At 31.7% G+C, this 20,043-nt stretch overlaps 2 protein-coding genes and 1 long non-coding RNA gene across 3 annotated transcripts; all 3 read right to left on the bottom strand.

Moving 5' to 3' along the window:
* Positions 1-2,795: 2,795 nt before the first annotated feature.
* On the bottom strand, positions 2,796-5,000 carry LOC110727947 (major allergen Pru ar 1-like). The gene is made up of 2 exons (XM_021907540.1): positions 4,718-5,000; positions 2,796-3,398 (listed from the first exon to the last, which is right to left on the bottom strand). The coding sequence occupies exons 1-2, from the start codon at positions 4,905-4,907 to the stop codon at positions 3,103-3,105; spliced, it is 486 nt and encodes a 161-aa protein (XP_021763232.1). The 5' UTR covers positions 4,908-5,000; the 3' UTR covers positions 2,796-3,102.
* Positions 5,001-10,037: 5,037 nt separating this feature from the next.
* LOC110727949 lies at positions 10,038-15,231 on the bottom strand. The gene is made up of 2 exons (XR_002512604.1): positions 14,946-15,231; positions 10,038-10,374 (listed from the first exon to the last, which is right to left on the bottom strand). It is a non-coding gene; the product is annotated as an uncharacterized LOC110727949 (long non-coding RNA).
* Positions 15,232-17,376: 2,145 nt separating this feature from the next.
* Positions 17,377-18,947, bottom strand: LOC110727950 (pathogenesis-related protein STH-21-like). The gene is made up of 2 exons (XM_021907541.1): positions 18,620-18,947; positions 17,377-17,961 (listed from the first exon to the last, which is right to left on the bottom strand). Exons 1-2 carry the CDS (start codon positions 18,807-18,809, stop codon positions 17,666-17,668), a joined length of 486 nt encoding a protein of 161 aa, XP_021763233.1. The 5' UTR covers positions 18,810-18,947; the 3' UTR covers positions 17,377-17,665.
* Positions 18,948-20,043: the final 1,096 nt, after the last annotated feature.

Genomic DNA, 20,043 nt, shown 5'->3' on the forward strand with positions numbered 1-20,043 from the left:
CACATATATATCATATATCATATACTATACTACCAGAAACCAATAAGTACACCTATTCTAGCAAATACATTCCACACATATATATATCATACATACTATACCACCAAGACCAATAAGTAAAATTACTCTAGCAAATAAATCCTATACATTAACATAACCAGTAATACCAGTACACAAAAAAATACATGCAAAACTCTGTAATATATAACTTGCAGAGCTCTTGAACTCACCAAATTGTAAAACCTCAAACAGAAGCAGCACCTTGAAAAGAATTCAACCAACACCCCTATATCCAGAGGACAATAAACCTGCAACCCACTGTGAACAATTAGTGTTCAAGGGATAATATGCAGGGGAACAATTACTGTAATGAATTGGGGTGTAATTTATTTTACTGTAATCCACAAGTAAATCAAAGAACAGAGAAAGAGTGTAATATACTAACCAAAAACCACTGACCTTTGGAGACAGAAAAGTAAACCTAACCAGATGCAAAACTAATGTACTCAATCGCTATATATATATATATGTTAAAAGTCAGCCCATTGATTAGTTTTTTTCAAAAATATTTACTCTACTACTCTGAAGTACAAAAACAATATAATATATTGATTTGATAGTACAGGAATAAGGACAGAAAATCAATTTTAGATTACAAACCTTACACTCCAAGCAATCACAAGTACAAAACACCAGAAACCCCCATGATAAAAGTGAAACTTTAGTCAACCCATAAACAGTAAAATAAATTACTCCCCAATTCATTACAGCTGTAAATTTTACCCAGAAATAACTATCCACATGTATATATATATACATATTCCACAGCTAAATTACAATTTATCAATAAATATCTCTATAATACGAACATTTGCCAGAAAGTAGATATTCATTAACTAATGTAACAAAACCAGTTAAATTACAATTTTCGGAATGTTTTTAAAAACACTCTAATAGCCAATTTATACAATTAATTTAAACAGTATGAAAAATACCGATCTAAGCGCCATAATGCATGTATGACAAAATACTTAATTGAACCGCCACAATGAGGTCGCACACCTAAATTAGAAACGAACTCCATTAATATATAATATATATGTATTAAGCAATAATTAATAGAGGGATTTATTTATATGAAAAAAAACAAGCGATATTAATAGAGGGATTTATTTATATTTTTTTAAAAAAAACAAACGAAGCATTTATATAATATATAGCATTTGATTTTAAAAATTAAAAGGGTTTTAGATAAATCAATATTAGTTTTTAATAAAAAAAAATGAAGCATTTATACAATATATAGCATTTGATTTTAAAATTAAAAGAGTTTTAGATAAATCAATATTAGTTTTTAATAATAATTGGAACAAAAAAACCGATGCTCACCTCATTGCTTCTTGATCCTTGACTTGATTAACAGACACCATCTTCAAGACAATCGTAAATAAATAACTTATTGATCTCAAAAAACCCAAAGAGGAGGTGAAATAGAACCCATCAACAAAACAGCCCATCAAAAATAAAAAGGCCACAATAACAGCCCAACAGAGCCCAAAGCTGAACATAAATCCAATGGCAAAAGAGGAAGGGCACTATTCATTAGCAGACACTGTTCATAAGAAACAGTAGCAGAAGTTCGCATGTTTATTAAAAGGGTTTTAGATTTTCAACTATGTATTATTAAAAAATAATAAGAATATGAATATTTTGAAACTACACAATAAGACAAATCTTTCAAAACACAATATATATAATTTATCAAAAAATGTTTTTTCTTGGTATGTTTATCAAAAAATGTTCGTAAATTTATGTTTCACTCACTTCAAATTGAAGATTCCAAGTAGCATACCAAAACTAAAAGGAGAGACAAAGTACAAAACAAATTCTATATTAATTAACAACTTGGTATCATTTTTTTTTACACAAAAGATTCTTTAAGCAGTTTGGTAATTTCGCGCAACATTGATATACAAATTACAAAAATCATAAACAATCATCAATCGTGGATTCGTGGCCATTTAATTTAGCCTAGAGTGTAACACCTATATATATTGAAAAAATTTCTTATGCTTTTGTCATTTTCTGTTTTCACTTAGCATAATAGAACACTTATTTAAGTGACTAAGGGCATGTTCTGATTTACAGAATTAAATTGAACTGAATTGAATTATTTACGAGAGAAGGAAATTAGGAATTGAACTGAACTGAATTGAAATTAAACCGAAGAGAACTAGTCCTAACACTGCATTCACGACATTAGTTGCATATACTTCTCTTCGTTGTCTTCGTGCTCATGTAGAACAAGGATGGCTAAAACGATAATCTATTTAATTCTCAAGGATGGCTAAAACGATGATCTATTTAATTCTCTAGGAGAATTTCATTTTTATTGTAAGTTTCTCTTTTACTTATCTAGTTATCTACAAAACATTATGAAACTCCATATTCTTTTGCTTATCTATAAATCTCTCTTTTTAATTTGCATGTCTATCTTGGGATCTATTTAATTCTCCGGTAGAATTTTATTACAATTTGCAGTCACTCATATACATATTTGATCATACATATAGAATATAGCCAATGTAATGAAAATACACATATAGAAGAGCGCAACTATATCAAGGAGTACTAATTCACCCTTTCTTGATATAGTTGCGTTCCACTTTGTTTTACCTTGACTTGTACTCTTGTAAATTTTTTTATTTACAGAAATTAACAAAAATGACAGAAATTAAATATAATAAATTGACAGAAATTAAATATAATAAATTATATCGCTTTGACTAGTTTAGTTACTCCACACACTTTCTCTACAATATGATTGAAATGATGACCAACTACATATATTTTACAATTGTATACTTCAATTCGTATGAAACATAGACACGTAGCATCTCATACAACATCGTATCTCAGTTCACCAATTAAATGTCATTATTTTTTCAAACCCAAAAATTAAATATTAAACAAAGAAACTAAACAAAGACGTGCACCACATCATACTACGTAGTACATAATTTCATTTTTAATTAATGGTACGTACTACGTAGCATATTTTTGTAACCATTAAAAAACTTGAATATATAATTATGATTAAATTCAAGCATAAACTTGAGGGTTGGCAATGAGATGGTCTTCAATAGCCTTAAACATCATTTGAATCCCTTGTTTGGCACTTTCAATTTCTTCATCATCCATAACATTGTCTCCCTTCATATGGTAGTGTGCTACCATCTTGTAGTGTGTTCCGGTGCTCGAAGCGTCGTATTTGTTCTCATACACGGCACATTCTAATGTATCGGGAAATATATCTCCTTCAATGCTTGTATACTTTAGGTAGAAGTTAGTACAATCGATTTCGTCTACTCTAGTTTTCACATATCTGTATGGAGCCTCTGCATATATAATTGATCATCATAAATTTTGTCAACATGGTTATAATTATAATCTCATGATCATTTAATTTAACATATATACTATTTAATTATCCATTTCACAATGACCCTTATTTATATGGTTATTTTAATAGACATTATCGCGTAAGGCAGGGGCGGATCTATTAAGGTGCACAGTGAGTCACGTGACTCACCAGCACAAAAAAAAAAAAAAAAAAAAAACTAAGAGACCGCCTAATACAGATAGGAGGTCTCTTTGTTGCTTCTATTTGAGACTAGCCCACTGTCAGTTTTTTAAATATAAAAGAAACTACCTATTAAAATATCAGATAGGTGGTCTCTTTGTTGCTGCTATCGCCACCACGTCATTAGAGACCTGTTACCTAGATGACAGGTCTATTTTTGTCAGCCATTGAATTAGAATAATTTTGTGCGCTTCTTTCATATTTCATTAAAGAGACCTGTTATAATTAATAACAGGTCTCTTAAGTTATCTATCTTTTTTTGTAATAATTATTATTTTTAAGTAAAAAAATCATAAAGTTCGTTTAATGTAATAGTTTTATAGTATGTATTTTTATATCCTATTTTTGGATTGAAATCATTTTAGTGAAATATAATTTTTTTTATATAATTTTTGGATTGAAACAAGTTATCAATTATTGATGGTGACTCATAAGTTCGAAAATTCTGGATCCGCCACTGGCGTAAGGAGCAACTAAGATGATCATTATGAAGTACAATTTTGTGTTATTTGAAACGATAATTATCTAAAATTTATAAATTAGAATAAAGTTTTAATAAGAAATTCAAATTATTGGTTGGGAAAATAATTATATACAAAATACCATACAATCTAAGCTAGGTGATGAAGTTGTGAAGACCTAAAGCATATGTTTGCCGTTTTGCCTCATAAAAGTATGTTTTTTTATTTTTATTTTTATTTTTTTTTATTTTTTTTTGAAGGAAGCCTCATAAAAGTATGTTACTCCTTCCGTCCCTAAATTACATTTCTCTTTCTCACATTATATGAGAAAGAGGAATGTAATTTAGGGACGGAAGGAGTAATTATATTTAGTTTTTTTTAAAAAAAATAAAATAAAACTACAATATATTAAGTTTTAATTTGGTTGAGTTGAATTTTTAAAAGAGAATTAATTATGGGACTAAACGCATTGTATTTGACTAAGTGAGACAGAGATCAAGTAAATAGTAAATTCTTATGAACATTTATGACATGACGAACTCAAAATGGACACAACTTAACAAGAAAAATGGAGCAAATAAAAAAGGACGGTAATAAGCTAAGATAAACTAACCATCAGGGAAGTTGATATTTTTGACGCAACCAACAGTAGTAGAGTCGCCTTCAACAAACTCGACAGATTTAACAAAGTGAGGCACAACCTTTGGCAAGAAGTTGTGGCTGTCAATGGACATAGCTTGGAACAACCGGTTCGGGGCGACAACGCTATCAAATTCAGCTAACGTGCATGTTATGACACCCATGATTATCGTTTACGTTTTTGTAAGAAAACAAACAAAACTATACAAGCTAGTGAAGAACAGATGATATGATGAGAGAAAAATGGATAATGCAAAATAATGAGAATTTGTGTTGGTATTTATAATGGTTGAGAGAGACTAAGGAAAATAGAATTTGGTAAGAAATCAAAGAAGTTGCCTATTTATTTCCTTAGTTTTTTCAAAGTCTTTATTATTAGTCTTAGTTTGTTAGAGCAGCCCTTTGTAGAATACATGATGATGGAATTCTATAAGAAGCAAAGATTAGGCAAGTTAATTTAGAAGAGTTGGTGAAGAGTACAAGTGTGTATGTGTTATAAGAATTCCACAAAAAGATTGATATATGGTTGACTGTGTATTATTTTGGAAAATTTGCCATTATATGACTAAATGATGCACGTTTTTAATTTTAACTAATTTATTCCAAACAATTGTGGCTCGTTTTCTTTGTAAAAAGTACAGGATATACATTTTTTTTTATGGAGTGAGAAAATAAAGCTAAGTTAGCCCATTTGATTGGGGATACCTAAAACATCCTTTTGGATGATAAGGGAGAGGGAAGGCGCAAAATTATTAAAGGACCAAATTAAATTTTCATGGTGGTGCCCCTTCTTTGTCATGTAGTCTGCCGCCATATTCCTCTTTTGCAACAATGATGAATGGAGAGAGAATAAAGTGAGTTCAAAGCTACCTGGCCTCCGTGTCACATATGATATTGTAAATCTCCCATGGAATTTTTCATGTCCTCTTGATGACGTTTATGACTACCAGATTATCGACTTCTATAATCAGATTACGAATGTCTAGGAATTTAGCTCCCTCTAAGCCTTCTCTTAGGCCCATTGCTTCCACGCGCTTGGAAAATTGAAGTGTCGGGGCGAAGAGCCTTTGCCCCTGCAAGAATAAGATTTTCATTACTCCCTCCGTGTGTTTTTAAGTGTTACACTTTGACCGGCATATAGTTTTAGGAAATTTAATTGACTTAAATAAAATAAGAGGTAAGTGGGGTAGTTCGAGTATAAAAAATTGAAAAAGAAAGATAGTGGGGTTAATAGTTTATTGAAATGTAATGAATGTGAAAGGAGATATATAATAAAAAAGTAATAGTACGTGGGTTTAAGTGGGGATCACGAGAGGAGAGAGATATAATATTTTAATGTAGCTTTTTGCATAAAAGAAAGTGTAATACTTATTAAAATACGGCCGAATTTGGTAAATGTAACACTTAAAAAAAACACAAAGGGAGTATGATTTCTAATTACAAAGCCAAAAGTAGAGCTATTTTCGCCTATTTTTGAGCCATCAAAATTTAACCTGTGGAAATTTCTTGGAGGGGGAAACCAAGCTCTTTGAGTTGTATTTTGGCAATTTTTATTTGCCCGGGACTTAGAAGATCTATGGGGTTGTCTTCATGGCATATTTCAATATTTTGATAGTTGAACCAATCATTAGTGAAGTTCTTGATTAGAATGCAGCTTTGTACAACATTGAAAGATTCATTTCTAAAAATTACTGAATTTCTAATGTACCAAATAAACCACCATGCTATAAAAATATTTTGTGTCATCTCTAATGGGTTTTCTGCTCTAATATTTGAATAGAATTGATAAATGATGTCCCATATATTTAAACGGGTTAGTCCATTTGCCTATCTTGGTAAGGTAGCTGAAGAATGAAGATGTCTTCTAAAAACGCACATTTAAATAAAAGATGGTCTACATTTTCTGTGTGATGATTACAGAATTGACAATGAAGAGGAACGGTGACATTGCTTCTAAATAATCTCTCTTGTAGGAACTCCATCATTGTAAATTTTCCAAATAAAGTTTTTTTTTTAATATTTGGAGGGAGATTAGTTTTCCATATCCATTCGTATGAAACTTTTGCATTTAATGATGGGTCATAATTAAGAACTATCAACTAGAAGTGTATCCCCATAATACTTTATCTTCTTGATTGTTAAAAGGGATATAAATGTTGTTGCAAATGCGTTTGTGTAGACACCCATTTGTGTCTCCCCAAAACCAAACCCAGTGATGAGTACCTTTCACGTCGAATCATAATCGAATAAAGCGAAAGTGTGGAAAGTCTAGTGTTGCGAAAAGTTTTTAATTTCTTTTCTCTTCTCTCTGTTTTTGAAAACTTATTTTAAGAAAACAGACAATCCAGTTTGGTTGGTCCATGATATGGGTCCAATAATAATGTAGTTGGATGGAGTTTGAAAAGACCTTTCCAACGATATATTATAAGCCCAATTCCGATGAATATCGAGGAAGTTATGGCCAAAATACTAAACTGGACCCGATTTGGTTTTTATATGCGGCCCAATGATCTAGAGGAGAGTCTATTATTAATTATCATTCCTAAAGCTATTAGGATTGATTATAGTCTTTTAGAATACTCTAGAAGGTTCTTTTAAATCCTAATGGAGTTAGGATTAATAATTATGTTTTAAAGAGTTTGAAATTGAATAAAACTACTCCTTTTAAGAATCCTTGTTTTGTACGAAGTGGAATATATTCAGATTTTATTTTCGTGCCTCATAATATTTATCCAAATTTTATATGGTTGGATAGATCTTGAAATTATCTTTCCAATGATATATTATAATATTAAATCCGAGTTATAACGAAAAAGATATGAATGAGACATGAAACTTTATCCAAAACTGACACCCTTCCACTATTTTGGCCATATCTTTTTATCTACAAAATTTTTTAACCTGATTCTAATTGGGTTGGAAAGTAGACTTTAAGAGCTTTCCAACGACATATTATATGTCTTATTTGGACTTCCGGATCAAAAGATATGATGAAAACAAAAACGCGTGAATTTCTGAAATCAGTGCCTAGCGCCTGGTGCTAGCCATTGGCGTCTGCCGCCAATAAGCTGGTGCTGGTGCCAGCTCTGTTTTAGGTGCGCCAATCTCGTTTTATGTGCGCCAAGTGCTCTGTTTTGATATTTTATCTTTTGGATGATTTTCTCTATAAATAACGTATTAAAAACTCCGTTTTCATTCACCTACAATCAGTTTTCATTCGCAATCATTAATTCTCTAATTCTCTCTTAATCATTCACCAACTCTCATCAAGATTTTCTTAGATTATTCTTTATCTCTCTCTCTCTTTTTCCAAACTAGCCTTTTCTCAAATACAAAATTCCGCATTCGCAAGACTTAGAAACACCTAACCATATTCGAAGTTGCCTTCGCCCTAGACGTGAAAGGTTTAATTTCTGAGGTTTGGTCCCAACCCAAATCTCTATTTCAATTATTTAATTTAATTGTTTTGATTATTATTTTCCTTGAAGTTAATAACGTGTGTATTTTGTAATTAGAAAGAGATACGAGGCATCAAAGTAAGTGCTTTAAAGGTTTTAATTGATATTATGATGTAGAAATCATGTTTACGTTGTTATTATGATATTCCTAGTATCATGTCTAGGGTAATTTTAATATTAAATATGATTCCTACGAGGCTTTCTATATTCTTCCTAATATTTATGATTGTTAGTATCATGTTAAGGTTAAAGATTTGATTTTTATTGCTTAGTGACATGCTAGGGTTTGTTATTAATCTTGTTATTTTTATTATGCTTTAATATTAACATGAACATGATTATGATTATAATTGTTATGATGATTATGAATATTATTATTATTTTGATGATGATTATTTTATTTATGATTATTATTGTTATGATTATAATTTTATTATTCATGATATTGATTATAATTATGTTGCTTGATATTTATTTTTATTGCTTGATCACACCTTCTATGCATGTTAAAGGGAATTAGTACTTGTAATTACGCTTAATAAGATAATAAATAATCTTGTTAGGGTTAATGTGATTATATTTCAAGTGATCGCCAATAATAGATTTATTTGTGCATTTAATATTCAACCAACATAGATTAAACAGATTTAGGGTTAATCCTAATGATTGCATGTTAATTAAAAAGCGCACATGAATATGATCAGAATAAAGTAGAGGCCTATTATTAGGGCAGGTTCAATCTCTTTTAGGTTGGATTTGTACCTTCATCCCCGAACCCTTATTTGGTTCTAGACCTTATGGAGTTGACGATCTCTTGGATCGTTAAGGGGTGTAACTTTCATCCTATGAACGGTTTACAAGTTCCTAAAACTTGTTGGCGACTCTTTTGCTCTATCTTCTTCCCTTTTGGACGCCACCGTACTTTAGTGTATGATCACAGTGGGGTTCAAGCTAGTGGGATTTTAAAAGGCTTGAGATTATTCCCTACAGTTTGACTATATTTTGGGGGAGGATTTGGTTTAATGTAGTAGTATTCCATTGCTTGTGTTCAGTGAAATAGGCACACACTTTCTCTATCAAAAGACTATGTGGAACATTATGAGTAATTTGTATCAATGGTTTCTTAGGAATCCAGGTGTCTGTTCAAAAGTAAATTTTATTATCATTTGTACAGGATACACATTATATTTCTAAATTGCAAAAAAATGAGTTATTTTTGTACATAAACTCTTTTTGGTAAATATTATAGTTCGTATGTACAAATTAGCTTGTAGCTAGTTGTAGTAATTGAATTAATAACCAGGCCTGACCCTTAACATGTGCAGCTTGAGCTTCTGCACAGGGCCTATTTGCCATTGGGGCATCAAAACAGTCAGACTATATAAAAAATAGTTACATGTGTTTTAATAATATTGGAGTATAATTCAATGGTGAAATACTTTAGCATGTTATAAGCATCCTGAGTTTGAGGATTGTCTCTAAAATTAAATAAATTTGAAGAGAAAAAAAATCTCAAAGAAAATTAGGTTTGAACAACAAAAATATCATAGATATGAAAATATATGAAATGTCCATCGAAACATTAAATAGTCTTCTCTCCCGACCTTTGTTAAATGAATGTAATAATATGAAAATTACTTATGTATTTATTTACAAATTATGTAAAATTAATTATAAATTAAAAAATTAAGTCAAAGTAAATATATTATTATATTTCACATAATTAATGTATATAATTTGTTACTTGGTAGAAATGGTGAAAAGTCTATTACTCCCCCTGTCCTTTTATTACATGCCTATTTCTCATTTTGTACGGGAATTAAAGAAAGTTAAAGATTCCTTCAAACTAATAGTTGAATTGGTTGGATTAGAGTGATTACAAAATCAATTACAAAAGTTGTTAAGCTATTGTATTTATACATATACAAGTTTTTATTATATAGACCATAGACCATCACCTCTCCTACCCCAGTACAAGACAGCAGTATAAAGCTTTCAAATTTATGCCTATGTAATCCATCACACTCCTTGTCACAAGACTGCAACCTGTTGAAAGAAAGCTCAGGTGGCCTCTGAATATCACTAGTCGACACAGCAGATAGCTGTAAACTCTGACTGTTATTGCAATGTACTTCTAATGATTACCATCTTGAACATGAATTAGGAAAGTTTTCTATGACAGGAAATTGATGACATTCACATCAGATATACAATCTTCAATAACACTTGTAGAAAGACCAATTAAAAGCCTAAGAGAAAAAGTCAGCATTCTATTTTCATAGTTTTCCAGGATCAGAGAAATAGGGAAACTATCGAATCCCTTTACAAAAAGGTTAGGAAGGGAATGAAATCCTTGATGATCAAATACTTACTATCCGCATTGTGATCATAATCTTCAAAAACCACATTACAATGAACACTCTTAGAGTTTGGACTACCAAGGCATCTAAATCCTAATGAATTGGAGCTTGGACAGTAGGCAACTAATGAGCTAAAATACGGAACATCTTCTAATAGATTATCTTTAATCACTTGCTTTATTTGTCTACCGATATTATTAAATTCTTCGAGTTTTATGCAATTTCTTTCTCATTGCAATTTGCAATATGACAAGTCTCAATTCCAAAGCTCTACCACAAGTATAATTAGGCTTGGGGGTTATCAGCATAAAATTTAAATTACATCAAGGATCAAACTAAACAGGCAGCACTTCATCGAAATCGACAAACTAGGACACAGAGGTATAAATTTCATCCCTACTAAGCTAATTACTTCACTCTAAATAAATGATATTCACTAATAGGCCTGGTTATTGGGTAGGGCTACCCAATGGCAAAAGGGTCGGGCCTAATACTAAAGGGTTTTGACCCTTTAATTTTTTAATGGACAGGGCTTTTATAGGGTCTTATTTTATAGGGTTTTTATAGGGTTTTATTTTATAGCCCAATAATTTAATAATTAAACTAAAGAGCCCAATAATAATTGTAAGGGTCAGCAGTCAGCTACTACCTCTCTTCCATTTTCTCTCTCCTCCATTTTCTCTCTCCTCCATTGAAGCCACTCAGAGTTCTCCATTGAAGCGCAACTTCAGAGTTTTCCATTAAAGCACTCAGAGTTCTCCATTGAAGCGCAACTTCAGAGTTCTCCATTGAAGCGCAACTTCATAGTTCTCCATTAAAGCGCACTCAGAGTTCTCCATTGAAGCGCACTCAGAGTTCTCCATTGAAGCCGCGCACTCAGAGTCTCAGGTAACATCATTTTCTCTCTCTTAATCTGTTATTCAATTTTAATATCTGATTGAAGATCCGGTTTAGGTTATATGATGTGATCGAAAATCAATTCAAATTGGATTTTCTTCTGGGTGATTTTGCTTCTTACTTGAGCTTGGAGAGTGATAAAAGGATTGTGGGTAATTTTGCTACTTATGAGTCTGTTGTTCTTGGTGTTGCTAATGCTGATTTATTTTGGTGTTTTTAATTATAATTTGGGAGTTTTTTTTGCTTGATTATAATTGTGTTTGATCTGAACTCATGGATGAATGATTATAACCCTTAATTTTGTGTGCTAATCATGTCACATATTTTCTGCACTTGTGCCATTGAATGTTTTCATTTCTATATTAGCTACAATTTGAAAATACTTGAATTAAATCAAACCAATAAAGGCTTGATAAAGTATACTATTAATCCATCTATATATTCATACAAAGCCCATATTATCTACTAATATATGTAGTACTTTGAATGAATATAATGTGACTAAGCTGATGATTTAATTATAATTTGGGAGTTTTGCTTGATTTGATTATAGTAGTATAAGAATTGACTAAACTAGCATGATTATAGAACGAGAAAGCAAATGTGGTACTTGTGTGTTGACTGTTAAGGTTAGTGTAGTTGTGATACTACTACTACTACACTGAATTGGAGGCTGGACACTTATAAAATTTAACTATGTAGTACAAGTAGTATTTGTTTTATTACCTTAGCAAAGCACAACAGACCATATAAGATTCTGTTTTCGGATTTTGCTATTCTCCTGATCGAACTCCTAAATGTGCTGGCAGGGCAAAACAATTAATATGGATGATGATACTACTACTACTACTACTTCTACGGCACGTGATGATGGATATAATGAATACATTACTCCGCAACGAAAGAGAAAGAAGAGGTCTAAAGTTTGGAGAGAGCTTATTGAAGGGAAGAATGTTCAAGGTGAGAGAATTGCTACATGTGTACATTGTAATTCTATTTTATCTGCAAATCGTGATAGTGGTACATCTCATTTGAAGTGTCATTTAGAGAGGTGTGCAAATAGGCCTCTAGGACTTACATTTGAGGAAGATAGTGATGAAGAAAATTTTGTTTTTGACATGAATGAACTTCGAAAAGAGATTCTTAATTTCATTGTTGAGGGAGGTCATTCATTCACTATGGTTGAAGAACAAGGATTTAGGAGAATGATGAAAAGAGCTACCCCTAAGTTTAAACCATTTGGTCGTGCAACCACAAAGAGAGATTTATTGAAGGCTTATGTATTGGAGAGGGATAAATTGAAAGATTTCTTGTCTAATGTTTCGGGTAGAATTTGTTTAACAACCGATAATTGGAAATCAAATCATACTAGACAACATTTCATTTGTGTCACTTCTCACTTTGTTGATGATTCTTGGAAACTCCGTAAAAAAATTCTTAGGTTTAGGGCCTTAGCTCCTCCATATGATGGGATAAGTATTGCTAATGAGATTTGTATGTTCCTTTGCCAATGGAAATTAGATGATAGGATACTCTCTATCACCGTTGATAATGCAACTTATAATGATGCAATGATATCTTGTTTGAAGAGACGTCTTGTTCCTAGAGGAGGGTTAAGTTGTGGTGAGACATTGTTTCATGTGCGGTGTTGTGCCCATATTATTAATCTTATTGTGCAAAAAGGATTGACTTGTATTAGTGGAATTTTGGATAAAATTCGTTCATTTATAAAGTTGATCATCAAATCTTCTCATAGAAGTGAAGAATTCTATGATTGTGCGGAGAAGATATTTCACCTTGATGTAAAAAGGAAATTGAACCTTGATATGCATGTTCGTTGGAATTCCACGTATAAAATTCTTGGCACTTCTCTTTACTTCAAAGATGTTTTTCTTCACTTGAGATCTAGTCATGCTTCATTTCAATCATATATTCCTTTAGAGGATGAGTGGGAAAAAGTAAGCGCACGGGATTTGTTGACTATTCCTATAAGTACTGTAGCTTCGGAGTCTGCTTTTAGTATTGGAGGAAAGACTGTTTCGGCATCGCGAAGTTCATTAAAGTCAAAAACAATTCAAGCTTTAGTATGTATGCAAGATTGGCATCGTGAAAGCAATCAAGTAGAGGTTGATAGTGAACTTGAAGATGAAATCATTGAAGAAGAAGAGGATGATGATGCAGACCCTTTCTACTAGGTAATATTCTCTTGTTCATTTCTCTACTAATAGTTCTGTTTTTTAGTCACATTACATTAAAGTAGTAAAGATTTGCTTGGTAGTCGCTATTTCTGTTCTTGCTGGGTGCAACTTATGTCTGACTTCTGTTTTTTTTTTTTTTTTCTGCTGGGGGCTGCAGGTCTTGTTTCTGTGTGCTGCTGGCTTTTTGGTTCTGTAGTTGCTTGTGTTGGTGTGGCTGGGAGGTGCTTTGTAGCTGCTGCTGTTGCTGGAGGCTGTTCTGAGTTCATGAAGCACTCAGAGCCAAAGAGCTTGTTTCATTCCTACTGCTGCTTCATTCTTTTGTGGTATCTGAGAACATTTGCTAAAATGTTGGCAATGAACTAGACCATTCTAGTAGTATTTCGTAAATCTAGAAACTAGTATATTACAATTGATGTAACAGGGTTAGTACTCTTGGTGAACTTATTTTGGCGTGCTGGTTTTCTCTACACAGGCTCTACTTCTGGTTTTATTTTGATGTGAAAGATTTTTATGAGACTTTGATCCTGCATATATCTTTGTCTGAGCACAAGTATACTATTTAAAGATTAGTATACCATTTAAAGATTAGTATGCTATTTAAAGATTAGTAGAAGTTAATGGCCCGTTAATGGCCCGTTTTACTTTAACCTCGACCCTGACCCGCATTGACCCTGACCCGACCCTGACTCGCTAAATATTCATCATGACCCGCAACCGACCCGCCCCGCTAATGACCCGCACCGACCCGCACCGACCCGCCCAATAACCACCCCTATTCACTAATCAGCAACTAATCAATAGCAAAATAATGGCATAATTATCACAAAAATGACATTCAACCTTCTTAGCAATCATAACATCAAATTAAAATTTTACCAAATTTCAATTAGGATATACAATTCCGAATTCTGAAGCAACATCACCTCTCCTACCCCAGTACAAGACAGCAGTAGATCATCACCTAATTATATAGACTTGTAAAACAACACATTGTATCCCACGCACTCAAAAACATAGGTAAGATGAATTTAGCTAAAATTATTTTTATTACTATTGAAATTAATATAAATTCGACAAAATTAAGGGTAATTTGATTGAACTTACTGTAATTCAACTGAAATATTTATTTGCATACAAACAGTCGATTGAATTTAACCCTAAAACTATAAAATAGATGAAAACTATGAATTTAATTATGTTCCCTTCACATTTTGAATGATTCATGCATGCAGTTCAATTGACAAATAATCAAAATTCAATTACTCTATAACAAGAAGAATCGAACCTACCTCAGCGGAGTGGTGCAGTGCTCAGAAGTTGTGCGGCGATCGGTGGTGCGGCGGTGGAGCGGTGAGTCAGCGGCTGAAGGTTAATTATTACAGCGGTGGAGGTTTCACGAATTGAAGCAATAAACAAGCAGTACTTTGATTTTTTTTTAAGGTTTAGTAAAGTGAAAGTGACAAAAGAACGTGAAAGTGATATTAAGGAGTGCGCTTTCAATTCCTTTAAGCCGCCTTTAATTAATTAATTTGGGCAAATTATTACTATGTATATTTTTTCCTCCTAATAATTAAAAAAAAAACAATTAATTAATACAATATAAAACAGTTGTCAAGATGACCGTTCTATATTATTTATAATAATTAATTATTTTTTTAAAATTATTTCAGAGTAAAAAAATAGAGAACGGTTAACTATGCTAACCGTTCCATATGTATTTACATACAGAACGCCTCTTATATAAATACGTTCTATATTCTTCTGGAGAACGCCTATCTTTGGTAACCGTTCTATATTTTGTTTTTGGTGTAGTGAATTGTGACCAAACTAAATACAATAATGGCTAGTCTATTGGTTTGCAAGTAACACCTTCTCTTTCTTTAAATTTTGAATCAATATTTGATTGATCATTATTATAAGGTGTAAATCAAGCACATTATTTAGATACAATAATACAATTGCAAAAGTGACGTGGCAAAAAATATAAAGTGATATGGCGAAATGACAAAAAAGAATTGACAAATGGCACCCCTTGTTTTGGAGTTTTAATAATAATATAGTTTCAATTTTTCTCAATTTTTTTTTGGGTTATTTTATTTTGGATGGGAGATTTCACTATTTCTATATCATTAATTCATTATGGTTAACTTTACAATAAATTTTGTTAGGTTGTTTGATTTTTAAATGTCATTTTTTTTATTGGGATTAAAAGTGGCGGACGGAGCAAAGTTGGGATTAATAGTGACATTTTTTTTTAAAGCTAGATTGGAGACTGCACAGAGTTTTAATGGGGTAAATTAGGTAATAAAAATTTATAAGAAAAAATAATAAAACTATTATTATTTTATTGAAAAGTAGAGTGGTAAGTGAGGGAGTAAGGACCATTGAAGGAGTGAGAAATGGTAAAGTAAGAGAGAGTGAGGACCATTAGCAGATAAAAAAAAATTATTAAACTAAAAGAGTTTCCAAAAGAGAAAGCATAGCTTTTTAAAAAATCGATCGGACGAAATTAACAAGTGTAACTTAAAAAATGGAGGGGGTAATATCTTTAATAATTAGGAAAAATTGTCAAAAATAATACAAACTCTGAGCGATCCGCTAAAATCAAGTCAAACTTTTAATTATTTCTAAATAATACGAACTTTAAGGAATATCTTCTTTAAACAAGTTAATTTACCTACATCTTAGAGCTTGTTTGACATCAGTTTTGGTTTTCAGTTTCCTGTTTTTTTTGAAAACCAAAAACCAAAAACAGAAAACAAGAAAAAGGTGTTTTCACTTTTCTGTTGTCAGTTTTCAAAATTATCATAATTTTAATAAGTTTATATAATTTTTTATTCATTATGGAACACATATCATATACTTTTATAAAACAAAAAACCAAAAAATAAAAAGCCGCAGTAATGCCAAATGAACCTTTATTTAACCGTTTTTTTTATATATTTTTTTTTATTTTTTATTTATCTTATAAAGTTGTTTAATATTTTTAAAAAAAATAATACAATGTCACGTGTTCCATATAACTTATTCATGAACTAATCAGTTTCAACTTGTTTAAAGCGGATAACCCTTAAAGTTTGGCCATGTTTGATAAATGGCTTTTTGGTGGCTTTTTGGTTAGCTTTTGGCTTTTGGCTTTTTTATGAGGTCAAACAGCCAAAAAATGTGTTTGGTAGTTGGCTTTTTAGCCAGTGAAAAAGCTGGCTTTTAAGCCAAAATGAAAAAGCTGCTTTGAGTAGCTTTTTTGTTGGCTTTTGGCTTGTTGGCCCACAAATTATCTAATAAACAGCCAACTACCAACAATTAATTTACCAAACACTTTTATAAGCAGCCAGCTTTAACCGCCAATTTCAAAAGCCATTATAAACAGCCAAACATACCAGCTGGTCAAACAAGCCAAGTGAACCAGCCAACAGCCAACCGCCAACAACCACTTGCCAAACAAGGCCTTTGTATTATTCAAAAATAATTGGAAGTTTGATTTGTTTTTGGCAGATTGCTCAAAGTTTGTATTATTTTTGACAATTTTTCCTAATAATTATACACAACTAAAGATTATTTAAAATTCATCGATATTTAGTTTATAGATGTAGAGACGAGTCACAAAACTCCATTTGACTTAGTTTTTCATAAGTTAATAAATCACACAGTAAAATTAAAGAGGTTTATATGAACAGTAGCAAAAGTCAAAACATGATGACCACCAAAATGACCATAAAATGTAGTAAAGTATAAACCCATAAAAAATTGAAAATGCTCTAAAAAGGTTTATATAGTCAATTGACAGTTACAACATCGCCTAATAAATTCATATCTCACCCAACACTTTCTCAAATCAAACCTTATTATTTTTTCTCAAATTATCAACGAAAAAGCAAAGGACATCATCACACACACTACATAATCTCATTATAAATGACATTATTTTTCTTCACAATAGAAAACGACCTAATTGAAAACATAAATTAGTAAAGATTCATCACTCATTAGAATTGGATTATGGTGAAGTTCAAGCATAAACTTGAGGATTGGCAACAAGATGCTCTTCAACAGCCTTAAATATCTTTTGAATTCCTTCTTTGGCCTTCTCAACATCCTCATCCTTCATCACATTCTCTCCCTTCATGTGGTAGTGTGCCACCATCTTGCACCGGGTTCCGGCTTCGGATACCTCGTACTTGTCTTCATACACAGCGTACTCCACTGTATCAGGGAACACATCTCCTTCAATGCAAGTGTACTTGAGGTAGAAGTTACCGGAATCAATCTCGTCCACTCTATTCTTCACATATTTAAATGGAGCCTCTGCAAAAATAATACGTACAACTAAGAGCAAGTTTAGCTCCAAGTCTTAAGACTTGGGGTGACATCATCATTTTGAGTCTTAAGATTTATGCTTAAGACTTTTCCCATTTTTCTTCAAAAATCTCAAGCAAGTCTCAAGTTGGGTCTTGAAATTCCAAGACCCAACTTAAGACTTGAGATTGGGACCCACTTCACCCACCTCACTTTTACTTTATTATCCCTCTTTTTTTTACACATATAATATGTTAAATATTTAAGTCTTAAGGCTAAAGTGATAAATTTGTGTAAGTCTTAGTGATTCTTAACAAGAATTTGATGACATCATTTTCAATGGGGACCACAAAAAATGATGTCACATCCAATGGCTAAACTTGCTCTAAATAAAAGTCAAAAAAGTCAAATTGTGTAAAATGAAAAAAAAAAACCAAAAAAAAAAACATTATTTGAAAATATATATAGTAAGGTTTTTTTTTTTTAATTAAAAAACAGTTCATTAAAAAAAGTCATATGACATCTACAAATTAAATGAAATCTTAATTAATAAATACATAAAATTAATGTTAATTTAGATTTCATTTGTAAACGTTGTATGACTTTTTTAGTTGATGATACAAACGCAAAAAAAAATTGCATGATATTTAGTCGTTAAAAAACTAACCATCAGGGAAATTGATCTTTTTGATGCATCCAACAGTGGTGGAGTCACCTTCAACAAACTCGACAGATTTAGCAAACTGAGGGAAGGTTTTAGGAATGAAGTTGTGGTTGTCAATGGCAAGAGCTTGGAACAATCGGGACGCGGCGACTGGGCTGGTGATGTCGGCCAATGTGCATGTGATAACACCCATGATTATTGTGTTGTTTTCCTAATAAAAAAAATGGAGAGGATATTATAAGTGAAGAGGCTAATATTGAAGAATTAAGATTACTAGTAAGAGTAGCTAGTGAAGAATGTGATGATGAGAGAATTGGATGTGCAAATAACGAGTAAATGTATTGGTATTTATAATGTTAGAGGGACTATAAAAGTAACAACTTGGCAATGAGCCAAGGACAATGAAGCCGCCGGCCTCTTTCCATGCTTTTTTTTTATTAGTGTTTGGTGAATTTGCTTTTATTCTATGGGAGTATGTATAATGATAATTACACTGTATATACTTGCACCAAAAAAAAAAAAAAATTACACTGTATATACAATCCTCAAATAAGTAATTATAGAAAAAATATATTATTAAATGGTATTAATTTAAAAATTAAATGTATGACAAAATCACACGTCAATAGTTACTTATAATTAGATCTATATATATCATTAGTGTTTGTTCTAAATATATATATATATATATATATAGAAATGGGATCATGTGAGAACCCATGGCTTAAGTGAGAACCAATATAAAATGAGAACTTATCTAAGACCATTCATTTTTATTAGATGAATGGTTCAAATTTATTAGTAACTATAGTGGGAATTCACGTGGGCCAGCTTGAAAAGGTAATGCTTGTTTGTAATTTTTTTTTTTTTTGTGCATTGTTAGACGTTGTATTCCATTGGAATACATTATGGGTCAGTCATTGGAAGACGTTATCTCAGCCATTGGAATAGATTCAGCCATTGGAATACATTATCAAAGGTTAGAGCTCAATTTTTTTTTTTCTGTAGTTATATTAAGCATGGATTTGTCTGTTGAATTTGGTACGTCTAATGTTCTTCATGCTTTTACCCCTGGTGGAACGAAGATATGGATTCCATGTTGTGATAGTGAAATTAGACCAACTATAGGTATGAAATTTTCAAAACTTGATGAAGGTTTGCGTTTTTATGAGTCCTACGCAGCTGTTGTAGGATTTATTACTAGAAAGTCGACGGTCAAAAAAAGAAAAAATGGTATTATTTCTTTTCAAATTATTGTATGTAATAAAGCTGGGTTTAAAGAAAAACGAAATAATGTGGTGACAGAGAAAGTTGATAGTATCGGGGAAGAAGATGATAATTTTGTAGATGATATGAATGTTGAAGAAGTGGTTGTTGGTCAAGATAAAGAAGACTATGATTGTCAAGAAGCGAATACTCCTATGGTT

This window comes from Chenopodium quinoa, unplaced genomic scaffold, assembly GCF_001683475.1.
Source record: "Chenopodium quinoa cultivar QQ74 unplaced genomic scaffold, ASM168347v1, whole genome shotgun sequence".
NCBI classification, from domain to species: Eukaryota; Viridiplantae; Streptophyta; class Magnoliopsida; order Caryophyllales; family Amaranthaceae; genus Chenopodium; species Chenopodium quinoa.